Here is a 13,151-nt window from a genome sequence, read left to right as displayed (position 1 = left end):
AACCATTACACTAAACTCAAACTCATTTTAGTGTAAAATATCACACTAATTAATTTTACTCCAACCACTTACTCTAAATTCAAACCTAAAAGAATATTCAAAATCACTTTGTCAATATCTTAAATTAAAATAAAATAATATAATAAAATTTATTACATTAATATAATTATATATGAAAAGGGTATTATTTATTAAATAAAAAAATTCAACTTAGAAAATATACTTACATTAATATTCTATGAAAATATTACTAATGTACACTAATCAATAACTAACCTAAGTTTATGTGAAAATATACTATGAAAATTTAAAAGTGCTCTTTTGAGTTATATTATGAATTATCTTATAACTTTGTTATCTACTTATTATTATTATTATATAAATAATGTTAAAGTTTAACTAAAAAAACATGTAGTATGGGCTAGCCCACTACACAGTAACTACTAACTAACCTAATATTAATAGAATTAATTAGGTTATTAAATCGTATTTCTTCTTCTTTCCATCGCCAGTCGTTACATCTGCGTTTCTGTAAGTTTTTTCAATGCATTTTCTTCTTGAATTTTTATTTCTCTTTCTTTATTTTATTTTATTTTATTTTATTTTGACATGAATGCAATAAAAAAATACCTAAAAATGAAATACATTAATTACGTCAGCAATACATATATTTTTTCTTTAACCTAGAGTACAAATAGCGGTACCGCCGCTTCTCTCATTCCTCTCGTATCTCCGCACTGTTTGTTGCGGCGATATCATTTCCGGCTGAATCAAGCGAAAACCATGGCAAAGAAGAAGGAGAGGTCCGTCAACGTTTCCGGGAAGCCGAAACACTCGCTCGATGTTAATCGAGATAACAACAAAGGCAAATCTAGTAGCAATGGACGGAGCGCCGCCACAGTGCGGCGGCTCAAGATGTACAACACGCGCCCCGTCCGCAACGCCGGCGGAAAAATCCTCAAGCATGACCTCCAGTCGAAGGAATTGCCGTCTACTCGGATTATGCCTGATCGTCGCTGGTTCGGTGTGTTATTTTGCTGCTCAATTTCTATTTCCGAATTTATGTTTGGGGATTGATTGCTCCTTAGTCATTCTATGCAGTGGTGTTTGATTATTGTTGTTTTCCTGAGCTAACATATTAATGGAATATTGATAATTCAAGTTCGATTTAATTTTAATACATAGGCTGAGGAGCTGAAGTTTTGAGACTATATGACTGGTCACGATGTTATATGAAGTTATGATTGTATGCTGATAATATTATTGACAATAAAATCATACACAAATGTTTATCTATATCATTATGTTATTTGTTTAAGCAGTCTGGTCATCAATGTAAATGATGAATGCAGCCTTGCATTGCTATTGTTAGAATGCTTTGTTATTAGTCAGAATCGGAGTGTAGAATCCTGAGATTTCCCGATTAGTTGTTTGGAACTCACATTTAGTAATACATTATCTCAGCATATGGCGTTGCTATATTATACATTTTGGTATGAAAGAGAACAGACTGAAGCTAACAATTTTTGTTGGTCACACTTCTAGGCAACACACGTGTTGTAAATCAGAAAGAGCTTGAATACTTCCGTGAGGAGCTTCAGACCCGTCTTTCAAGCAGCTATAATGTCCTTTTGAAGGAAAGGAAGCTACCCATGTCCCTCTTGAACGATCATCAAAAGGTGTGAAGGACAACACATAAATCTTGTGCATTACTGAGGACAACCTATCTACACAAACTATATACTGTCTTGCTTGCATCTTTTTGGTTGCTGATCTTTTCATTCTGTTCTTCTAAATGTGTTTTAAGCAAGCAAGAGTCCATCTCCTTGACACACAACCTTTTAGTGATACTTTTGGTCCTAAGACGAAGAGGAAGAAGCCCAAACTTCTGGCATCTGATTATGAATCATTAGTCAAGAGGGCTGATGGTTCTCAAGGTAAAAATTACTACTAGTATTATTTACTGTATCATATTTTCCTGTTTGTCAATATGTATTGTATGCTAATGCTTCAACCTTTTTATCTCCTTTTTCAAACATGCTTCTTAACTTTTAATGATATCATGCAGATGAATTTGGAGAGAAACATGGTGCTAGTACATCCACTGAAGGGGATGAAGATGGGTTCAGGGATCTCGTACGCCACACAATGTTTGAGAAAGGTCAGAGTAAGCGTATATGGGGAGAGCTCTACAAAGTGATTGATTCTTCAGATGTGGTTGTCCAGGTAGATTTTTAAAAATAATACGGTTTTAGTATATCCTTGTGTAACTGGACTAATTTTGTAAATTACTTTGCTGGTACAAAGAGTATTTCTGTGGAATGAATTGAATGGCTTTAGTGTCTAGTAGTGAGACCAAGAGATATGAAGATGACCTGGCTAGTAACACTTCAGAGAGGTGATTGGGGAGTTGGTGCCTTTATGGTGTTTCAGATTTTTGGTCTAATCATAAATGGCAAGAAAATTCTCGAAATCTGTACATTTAACATAAATGAATGATGTAAAGAACATTTGATATTGGAACGATCTTTGCTAGTTTTAACTGTTCTTACCAGTTCTTCCCCTTCTCCTAAGTCGTGAAGTATCTTGTTTTCACTATCTGCAATGTCCAAAACAGTGTTTGGGCCAGTATTCTGATACTTTTGTTGGCTTCCTATTTGGAACTCGTTGGTTGTCGTTTGCTCTGGTTGTTGTCATTATGCTTTAGTTATATGGATTTTTCCTAATATCCCTACTTTGGCAATGACATTATGTTGGCAACTATTGGTGTTTTATGTCAGGTATTGGATGCCAGGGACCCACAAGGTACACGATGCTACCATTTAGAGAAGCATTTGAAGGCCAATTGCAAGCATAAGCACATGGTTCTTCTACTAAATAAGGTATGGTCAATACTTGCATAAGTTTTTGAGAGTATTGGTCTTAAATCCTTAGTGAGCACTATCTTTTTTCTGATTTCATTAAAAGTTCGCCCTCTTTCCTTCTACAGTGTGATTTGGTTCCTGCCTGGGCTACCAAAGGATGGCTTCGGGTACTGTCTAAGGAATACCCTACGCTGGCTTTTCATGCAAGCGTGAACAAATCATTTGGAAAGGTAGTAATAAGCTTCTCATCTTTAAAACTGCAATGAAGAACGATTTCTGATGGGTTCATACTCTTATCACGCTAGTAATTTTACATTATAAGTTGGCACGGGGGGCCATGGTTGCTTGGTCGTAAAATGATTTGTTGGTGGAAATCATGACATTGATAAAATCATTCCCTGGGACGTACAATCTGGGCAAATACCATAGCTTTCAAAAGACTAACTCTATAACTTACCAATCTTAGTTTTGTGAACAGAGTTTGCCATCAAATCTATTGTTCCTGTAATTTAAACCTCAAAAAGCTTTGGTTCTGTAAATTAAATGTAAAAGCATGCTGATATTTGTTTCTGGTAATGTTCGTATTCTTAGGGTTCTCTTCTGGCTGTATTAAGACAATTCTCCCGTCTTAAAAGTGACAAGCAAGCTATATCTGTCGGATTTGTTGGATATCCCAATGTTGGGAAGTCGTCAGTTATCAACACTTTGCGTACAAAGAATGTAAGGAACTCTTCCAGCTAAGTTTCTACTTTTGACTTGGCTTATATTCACTTTCTGGATGGCATAAAAACCTCAACTTTCTATCTTTTTACTTTGGTTGGCTCATATTAGATTCAATTGTTTTAGTTTTTTACAAGACCTACATGGTTTCCATTTTTTCTTATGTCAATCGCCAACTAGAAGTACTCCCTTTAATCTCGTATGCTTGCTATATCTCTTGATGAGCAGGTTTGTAAAGTTGCACCGATTCCTGGGGAGACGAAAGTATGGCAATATATAACACTCACAAAGAGAATCTTTCTGATTGATTGCCCTGGAGTTGTTTATCAGAGCAGTGACTCTGAGACTGATATTGTCTTAAAGGGTGTGGTATGTGTTACTTAATTAATCCTATGTTTTTAATCTTTCTTGATGTTATATTTATGATAAGCTTCAAAAGTCGTGGCTGTTTTGTTAAATTTTCTAGATAATTTAATCTGCATTAAAAATTGCGTCCCAGTTATATTTTCTGAAAACAAAGCTAACATATATAGTTTCATCTGTTTCATTGACCTAACATACTGGATTAGGTTCTCCAGACAACCTTTCTACTGATCCAGTTTTCTCCTTTTAAAATGGAGATAAGACGGGATTAGCATTTTATTTGTTAATTTAATTTAAATGTTTATGATATAGAGTTAATGGAGTTAATTGTTGAATGGTTCTATGGATACTAAACTTCATTATCATCAGAAGCCAAGTGGGAATGAATGACTACTGAGACTGAAGCAAATGAAAATATAAAAGTTTGTAATTTCCTCGGACCAAAAGTTAAGATACAGAACATAATTAAAGCTTCATCAAGACCTCCTACTTCTATCCAATCTCAAATTTCATTCTATTCTTATCCCCATGTTTTGCAGCAATCATCAGTGTTATTTGAATATCATCCAAATGACAATGGCTTTTTATCCATTTGTCTCTTAGCAAACATTACAGTTTGTCCGTTTCTTTGTTCTCAGGTACGCGTGACTAATTTGGAGGATGCTGCCGAGCATATTGGTGAAGTTCTAAAACGTGTCAAAAAGGAGCATCTATTCAGGGCTTATAGGATAAAAGACTGGTAAGCTTTATGTTTTATGATTTAATCAGTAGTAGAAATATTTTTTCCAAATTATTTTTCAATGGAGTTAGGATCGAGATCTTTTCTTGTTGAATACTTACTAAACATTACTATGCAAAACTGACTAAAACACTTGTTAATTTATAGGGAGGATGAGAACGATTTCCTCATTCAGCTATGCAAGTTGACCGGTAAACTTCTAAAGGTAATCTCTTTCATACCCTACATCTAAAATATACTCTCTCCGTTCCCTCATAATTGAGGTGGAACTTTTCACGGAGTTTAAGAAAGAGATGTATAGTGTGTTAAGTAGATAGATAAAAAAGTAGAGAGAATAGAGTAGAAAGTGAATAAAGTAGAGAGAATAAAGTAAGAGAGAGTAAAGTAAGAGTGGGGAAAAGTGTTAATTAATAGTACTATATATATGGAAATGACTCAACTGAGGGAACTTTCTAAAATGGAAATGTCTCAACTATGAGAGAATGGAGGGAGTATATCTCTTTCTACAAAAAAAATCTCAAAACTGACTGAATAATCTTAATAAAGGCAATATTAACAATCTCTTATTAGTAGTCTCAGCCTTGGAAATAAACATTATCCCATTTTTCCTTCCCTGATTTAGGGAGGTGAACCTGATTATATGACTGCTGCGAAGATGATCCTCCATGATTGGCAAAGGGGTAAAATACCATTTTTCGTTCCACCACCTAAGGAAGAGGATCAAGCATCAGATGACCTTGAGACCAAAGCTGAGGCTGACACCATTGCTGATGACAAGGAGGCGGCTGCCAGAAAGGGAATTGACGCAGTTATTTCATCCCAGAAAATAGATACACTTGTCATTCAAAAGGATCTTTTCAGTGAGCAGGAGTTGACTGGCGCGGCGTCGGAATCATAGTTAAGAGGCTTAATGCTTTCCCTAGTTTCTTCTTCTACTTATGTCCCTTTTACTATTATTTATATACATTGAGGTATGATTTTATCTATACATGACTTGGCATTCAATATGTATCAGTTTTGGAGCACTTAATTTCATGTTACATTGAAATAGGAGTATGATTTTATCTATACATTGAGCACTCTGAATCTCTGATGCATAATTTTCATGTTACATGTGCTCTAAACTGTCTATTACCAAACTCCCGATTTTGGGAAAAGTTAGTACAATTTTTTTGGCTTGCTTGAGTTTGCTGTGCCGAGTAAAGGGATGTTTCACTTCTTGTCCTAACTTCAAAAACACTTTAAAACAAGATTGGTATGACTTGGGAACTTTTTAAACACTTTTAGTGAAAATTGGTATGCCTTTCTACATGTTATGCTTGCTATCAATTTTACAATTTCATGATAAAAAAGATGCAAACTTAAGTTTTGTTATTGAATACTGGGCAACTCTACAACTTAAAGGTGAAAAATACTTTCGTAACTTTTTATTTGGCAGTTGTGATTCATGCAACACTCAATCTTATTGTAAAATACCAAACCACAATACTAAGATCATTTTTTATATGAATGACTTAAAATAATCTAAAGTTGACATCCGTACTTTTCCGATCCGAATTTTATAAAATGACTTGAAAACTAAGTAAGTGGCCTTTATATCACCTAACAATGCTCAGTTCAGCGTTTTTATAATGGGATTGATTTGTTTGTTTTGATCAATTTTTGGAAAATTTCTCTCTTAATTATTAAACTTCAAAATTTTAATTTTGCATATAATTTGTCTGTAAAGTTTATAAATTTACCAAACTCAAGTAATAGTAGCAACTCAAGTATTTTTGCACAAAGTGAACTACAAAAATGGTCCCTGGACTATGGGGTTATCTCATAAATGGTCTATGGACTTTAAAAATATCACCAGCAGTCTCTGGACTAAGGGTTAATATAAAAAACGGTCCTTTTGCACTGTTTTGAGACGAAAATGCCCTTTTGAGGGGTTTTGGGGGGTTTGGGCAATTTGGTCTTTTTACACTTTTAACATTTTAAATCTGATATTATTTCAGTTATTTACTAAATTTGATATTGTTTCAAAATTATCATTCTTCTTCCCTTTTGTCATCCTTCACTTTGTTTCTTTATTTCAATATTAGATTTAATTTATAAAATTATATTTTAATTTTTAAATATCAATAAATTTTTTTAATTAAAACTATTAATTCATGGACACTATAAATGTTGATTACAACTATTAATTTTTGTTATTTAATATAATATTCAGCTAAATTGAAGAAGTACAAAAAAATAATATTAATCATGATGGAAAAATAAGAGCTATTCTATTTAGCCTTCGTTCGGTTGTTATAATTGCTTGTGATAGAATATTATGAAGTTGACTAAAAATTTTATATAGGAGTATTTTTGTTGAAATTTTCTAGTAATTTTGATTGTTTTCAAATTAATATACGAAAATTATATTAGTCTTACATTAGATATATATTTATTTCAAAATAAATCGTGTAATATGATCTATTTATGATTAAAGCTATTAACTATTGATTAAAACTAAGACGTTGTCATATCTTATTGATTAAATATTAGACACTATCAAATATTGATTATATTATTATTTTTTGTTATTTAATAAATTTTATAATTAAAAAAATTTATTGATATTTAAAAACTGAAATTTAATATTTAATTTTATAAAATTAAATCTAATATTGAAATAAAGAAACAAAGTGAAATATGACAAAAGGGAACAAGAATGATAATTTTGAAATAATATCAAATTTAGTACGTAACTGAAATAATATCAGATTTAAAATATTAAAAGTGTAAAAAGACCAAATTGCCCAAACCCCTCAAAAGGGCATTTTCGTCTTGAAACTGTGCAAAAGGACCTTTTTTGATATTAACCCTTAGTACAGGGACTGCTGGTGATATTTTTAAAGTGCAGGGACCATTTATGAGATAACCCTATAGTGCAGGGACCATTTTTGTAGTTCACTATTTGGCATATAATCTTTTATGAAGTTTATTTAGCTAGTGGATAGTAGTAATATTTGTTTATTTTGTACTCGCTCCGTCCACCAAAAATAGAGCACATTTGTCATTTTTGGTTGTCCATGAAAAAATAGAGCATATTTAAAAAAAAAATGAAAGTTTTCAACAACTTCTCTCTTACTTTTTTCTCTTCTCACTTACTAATAATATGGACCCCACATTTCACTAACACTACTTCTCTCTTACTTTTATTCCTTCTCTTACTAATAATATGGACTCCACATTCCACTAACATTATCTTACTTTTTTCCCTTCTATGTTATTTTGTCAATTCCACATTAAAACCCATGTCATTCACAATGTGTCCTATTTTTCGTGGACGAAGGGAGTACTATTTTTTTATATTATAAAAAGTAATAAGTATATTTTTAGTTTGATGTTTAAATTAAATATAAATTTAAAATCTAGATATTTTCAAAATACAGGAAAGTAAAGTTACTAGGAATCATATTCCGGGATTCATTTTCTTTACCAAATTTACTTTTCCGTCAACCAAACATAAAGTTTGAAATTTCTAACCCGAGTGGGCCAGACCCCAAACCAAGTGGGTTGGGCCGGTAAATTGACCGGGTGGGTTAGGTCGGTGCATCTTCTCAACACTATTCTCTCTCTTACTTTACTATTTCTCCACTTTAACTATTTATTATTATTTTTATAAAATGAGTGAAAAAGTGACCGGAACTCCTAATGGCGGACGGAAGGAGTATATTAGATCTTTCTTATAAAAAATATATATACCCCTTATTGCATTTGACAAAGGATAAGCTAAAATCTAATGCAACCATTAAATCATAGATACAAGCCACACGTCAAAGCTGTGCAACGCCAAGATTATTACAGTGGCAACTCCTTGCCGTAGAATAGGACATATGGATGTTGATTTGATAACAAATCCTACCAATAATGTAAATCTGGTAATTCATGTGGTGCAAAATCATAAAACTTACGTCTGTTTGATCAAACAAAGAACCGTGGACAAATTCGTGTAACCTGTTTCCACCTCAAACATCTCGGAAGTTTGGTATCGCTAACTTTATTTCCAGACAAACATTGGAGACTAGGAAAGGTCTATAGAGCCCAAAATTGAATTGCCCAAAAGAGACCACTCAAACCGTATGTGTTTTGGCCTTCATTAGCTCCAGCGTCTTTCATGTAGTCCTCAATCATCTGAAATGTGTAAGCTCCTCATGGAACATGATGCCATGCAGTTGGATCTTTGAACCAATTCCATTGTTGCCAGCAGCCCGCACAACTGTCAACGCCATGTATCACCACATTTTAATGTGCAGTTATCTAATATACACAATTTTAAATTAAATGAAAGCAGATTGTATGCAAAATTAAATTACCAGGATTGTTGTCGTTTGAACCAATTCCATTGTTGCCAGCAACCCGCGCTACTGTCAACGCCATGTATCACCACGCCATGCCGTTGGATCTTCAACCAAGGTCAATGCCCAATACTCGACCGTGCAATCCTCTCGGCAAAGGAGACAACCGTAGCAAATATGTAGATTTGTTGTTTTTACATAGTTTTCAACTTCTCCTAATTCTTGATTCAAGAAGGTTGTTTTCAAATCCGCCAGTTTTAATTTTTTACCCATTGACCTCGGAGTTCAAGAAAAACACTACTTTCAGGAAATGTAGGATTTTTGAAGTTCAGCTATGATTGGGTTTCCCCAAAGCTGAGCCCTGTGATGAGGGCATACTCTCTAGCCGTAAACTTGACTCGTTGGCCAGATATCTGAAACCAATGTTCGGGTTGTGGGATTTTAGGACTTTTAATCTCTCGACAGATCAGAGCGTCCAAGACCGATTATGAGAACTTTTTTGTCGGGTCAATATCAAGCATGTGCCCAAATGGACCAACTTCATCCAGTGCACCTATCAGTTTGAGCATTCCTACAATTTCAGTTGGATTCACTTTGTGCCAGAGCCAAGTGAGAACGTATCTGATGCTTTTATCCTTTAACATACTCTCTTGTGCCCATGTAAACGAATCCTGCAACCAACACTATTCTCCTAAACACCAAAGAGTAAATTGGGCAGATTAAGATAAACAAGTTCTCTATATTTCAGAGTAGATTGAGGAGAATTCTCCTAAGCATGTGACAATAAAGTTTCGCAATATTTCAGAGCAAATTGGGCAGAATTCTCATAAAAAATGACAAACAGTTTTCTATAATATTCTTTCCGTTTTTATTTTTGCTGTATAGATTAACAAATTACCGGCAAGTTGGGAATTGTAGCTTCCCCGGATACGGATTCTTCGGGTTGTTTAGCTAATTAGCTTCCATGAATCCTGAAGAGAGTTTTGAAATGGGCGCTGTGAAAGTGTTCCGATATACGAGTGCGTTTAACTACTCGAATTGATTGTATTTGATTAATTGCAATTGTTGAGATTTTTTGTATGATTGTTTAACCATCTTTTGCAGGGTGATTTTGAAGATGAGGTCGGGATCTTGCATGATGCTCTTGAATATGTAAGAGTTTTGATTTGCCTGTAACTTTGTAATCATTGGTTATATGTGTTGTTCTTCTCTGTTTTAATTCAATGATGATATTGAAGATAGTTATGATGTAGATAACAAAGATTCTTGTCTGGCACATGCTTTTGCACCTGTCATTGTTCCAGCTATAGGTTTATCGAATGTGGCTAGACACTGCAATCAATTATGTTGTTCAAAACTTGATTCGCTCCGAGTCTTTTCACCGGGATATCATGTCTACCGAATAATGCTATGGCTAGTGTACAAGTACTACTAATCCTTGTTATTACCTAATTCATAGTATTCTAATACACAATGTCATTTAATGTAGCATTTGAATATTAAGAAGAAGAATGTAGCCGGTGTTATGTGAAAGTGCTATTCAAACGGATGATTGAAACAAAAAAATGAGACAGTTGATGTAGAGATACTTTCAATTCATTCTAATGAGAACTTCCGCATGGGTTTTGATCACGATTGATACAGACCAAACATGAGAACTCGGCTCAAAAGACTAGCATGTTAGGAGAGAGAGAGAGCTCATTTAGTCTATATACCCGACAACAGTTGTTATCACAACCGATGTGAGAATTGAGTCCGTAAGAACGATTCTCAAAAATATTTCTAACGAATTGGTTGTATGTGATAAGTCTCACGAAGGCTTAGATATTGAAGTTTCAGACACTATGATCAAGAGAGTGTTTGGTGAATATCATTTTAGATTATCACTTTTGTCTCGTGTTAGTGTTTTCTTATAACTTGTTCATTGTAGGTCAAGTGTCCAACATGCGAATATGTTAAGAAGAACAAACTTGAAAATCTTGGCCTTCAACTAACATTGGCTAATAGCAGTTCAGTTTATGAAGATTTGGAACGGTATAACGTTACAACTGTAGCTGGTTATACATGCGATGAGTATAGCTGTATTGTTTACTTAGAATGTGTAATTGAGTTGGACTAGACTACCTCCACTCCTCTCTATTTTGCTCGACTATTTTACATTAGACACAAACGACTTTATAGGGAAATCAACAACGATTTTATCATTGAACTTACCTCACAATGTAAATTGGTAGTATATCAGTATGCTTATTTCATAAAAGTATTTTTTCGTCACTTACACTTTGTATGGAATGATTGTTCATGCACCATTTGATAAAGTAATTGGTGACTACTATTGTTTTGACAAGATAAGGAGGATCGAATACATATTTGATAAAAATCATACGTAATTGTTATTAGATCGGTTATATGTGTATTTGTTTGTTTATTCATCATCCTTAAGTACTAAAACTTCTGCTCTTGTTAGTAGATGATGACATTTGAATTGATGTGGTATTTTTAAAACTAGAAGTATATAAACTAACTAATAAATTTTAAAAGATTTATAATTATTCATCTAATATTGAGGTTTGAATGCGTCATATTTTTAAAGATAAATTTCGGAACCATCTATTTTTACATCTTGGAAAAAAAATATAAGAAAAAATTTTGAATGTAGTCGAGATTGATACGTTATACTTCCTCAGTCCACGAAAAATATAGCACATTTAAAAAAGAAAAATGTTACAACTTCTCTCTTATTAATAATATGGATTTTATATTTCACTAACACACTTCTCTCTTACTTTTTTTCCATTCTCTCTTACTAATAATATGGACCTCATATTTCACTAACTCTACTTCTCTCTTACTAATAATATGGACTATACATTTCACTTACACTATTTATTTCTTACTTTTTTTTCCTTCTCTCTTACTTTATCAATTTCACATTAAGACTCGTGTCATTCACAATGTGTCCTATTTTTTTTAAACGGAGGAAGTATAAAGTAATACATTGATAAGATTTCATATGATAATTTTATATGCTTAAGAAACTATAATTATAATCACTTAATGATATTGTGTGGATATATGACATTTCTATAAATGTAATATGGGTCATTTGATGACAGGAGATTGTTGGATTCAACACATAATACAATCTGAAATTCCATTATTTGTCAATTTAACGTATTTAGCCTCTTCAAAGAGTGAATCCTGGAGTACTTACTATTACACCAGATAACATATTGTTGTGAAGATCAAGCTTCACCCATAGATCAATTCGTATTCTTATATTGCACAATTTTGTTGATAGCTCACAAATACAATGATACAAATGCACACACCACTATTCTATACATAAAAAATAACAATATCCATAGTTAAACCAATCCATTAATTAGTATAAAAAATCAAATTAATCAACGTGGATAATACCCTTCGAAATGAGACTTGTACGTTGCCATCATCGAATGATCCCACAAACTATCTGAAAAATCAACCTCATTCCAATTCCATATCTCCGCCGCGCTATTCGCGACGGCCGACTCCTCCGCGGAGTCGCCATTCTCAGCGGAGGTCGGAGCGGAATTAAAACTCGAGAGCGCAAACTCTTCTGTATTGGTATAATTTTGAGGTACTCCGCATGTTGTGCTTGTACCATTGCTTTCCAGGATTGTACCCTGAGCAGCAGAGGTTGGAGACGAGGTTCGAATTAGGGCTTGGTAGAGAATATCTGACATATCACTCTGATCGATGGCGACAGGGAGAGAATTCAGGAGATGCGTCCGCTTCGGCGGCGCGGAAGGGATTGGGCGCTTTTTCCGGCTGCGGCGGCCGGCGGGGATGTTACGCAGGGTGCCGCCTTTAGTCCAATGCCTCTTGCACGCCTTGCAGAAATGGCGCGGCTGCGATTTGTTGTAGTTGTTGTAGTAGCAGAATTTCGTATTCGCGGAGCCGCACCTCGGGCAGTCCGAGCGCGGCGGTTTGGAGAGATCCGGCGCGGCGGTTTGGGCGTGGGGAAAGTGATGAGTCAGCAAATAAGGCATGCTGTAGAATTGGATAAGAGTGGAATTGATTAAATAATTAGGTGAGGAATTAATTGTTGTGATGGAATTTTTGTCGATTAATTGAGTGGAGTTTGAGATT

General features: G+C 34.2%; 2 protein-coding genes across 2 annotated transcripts; one reads left to right on the top strand and one right to left on the bottom strand.

The window, feature by feature from the left end:
* The first annotated feature begins 706 nt into the window (after positions 1 to 706).
* On the top strand, positions 707 to 5,754 carry LOC125195716 (nuclear/nucleolar GTPase 2). The gene is made up of 11 exons (XM_048093891.1): positions 707 to 1,024; positions 1,546 to 1,679; positions 1,808 to 1,937; positions 2,069 to 2,226; positions 2,781 to 2,882; positions 2,990 to 3,094; positions 3,456 to 3,584; positions 3,813 to 3,953; positions 4,586 to 4,686; positions 4,834 to 4,891; positions 5,309 to 5,754. Exons 1-11 carry the CDS (start codon positions 784 to 786, stop codon positions 5,582 to 5,584), a joined length of 1,575 nt encoding a protein of 524 aa, XP_047949848.1. The 5' UTR covers positions 707 to 783; the 3' UTR covers positions 5,585 to 5,754.
* A 6,522-nt stretch (positions 5,755 to 12,276) lies between these two features.
* LOC125193669 (dof zinc finger protein DOF3.4-like) lies at positions 12,277 to 13,145 on the bottom strand. Its single transcript, XM_048091510.1, has one exon. It carries the CDS (start codon positions 13,049 to 13,051, stop codon positions 12,425 to 12,427), a length of 627 nt encoding a protein of 208 aa, XP_047947467.1. The 5' UTR covers positions 13,052 to 13,145; the 3' UTR covers positions 12,277 to 12,424.
* Between the last annotated feature and the right edge of the window lie 6 nt (positions 13,146 to 13,151).

This window comes from Salvia hispanica, chromosome 6 (assembly GCF_023119035.1).
Source record: "Salvia hispanica cultivar TCC Black 2014 chromosome 6, UniMelb_Shisp_WGS_1.0, whole genome shotgun sequence".
NCBI lineage: Eukaryota > Viridiplantae > Streptophyta > Magnoliopsida > Lamiales > Lamiaceae > Salvia > Salvia hispanica.
This window is presented reverse-complemented; position numbering and strand designations above follow the sequence as displayed.

Bases quoted from the DNA above. Each gene is read 5' to 3' on its own strand.
- LOC125195716 (XM_048093891.1), top strand. From the start codon at position 784: ATGGCAAAGAAGAAGGAGAGGTCCGTCAACGTTTCCGGGAAGCCGAAA. The intron at 2,227-2,780 runs GTAGATTTTTAA...GTTTTATGTCAG, and splicing joins CTTCAGATGTGGTTGTCCAG to GTATTGGATGCCAGGGACCC. The intron at 4,892-5,308 runs GTAATCTCTTTC...TCCCTGATTTAG, and splicing joins TGACCGGTAAACTTCTAAAG to GGAGGTGAACCTGATTATAT.
- LOC125193669 (XM_048091510.1), bottom strand. From the start codon at position 13,051: ATGCCTTATTTGCTGACTCATCACTTTCCCCACGCCCAAACCGCCGCG.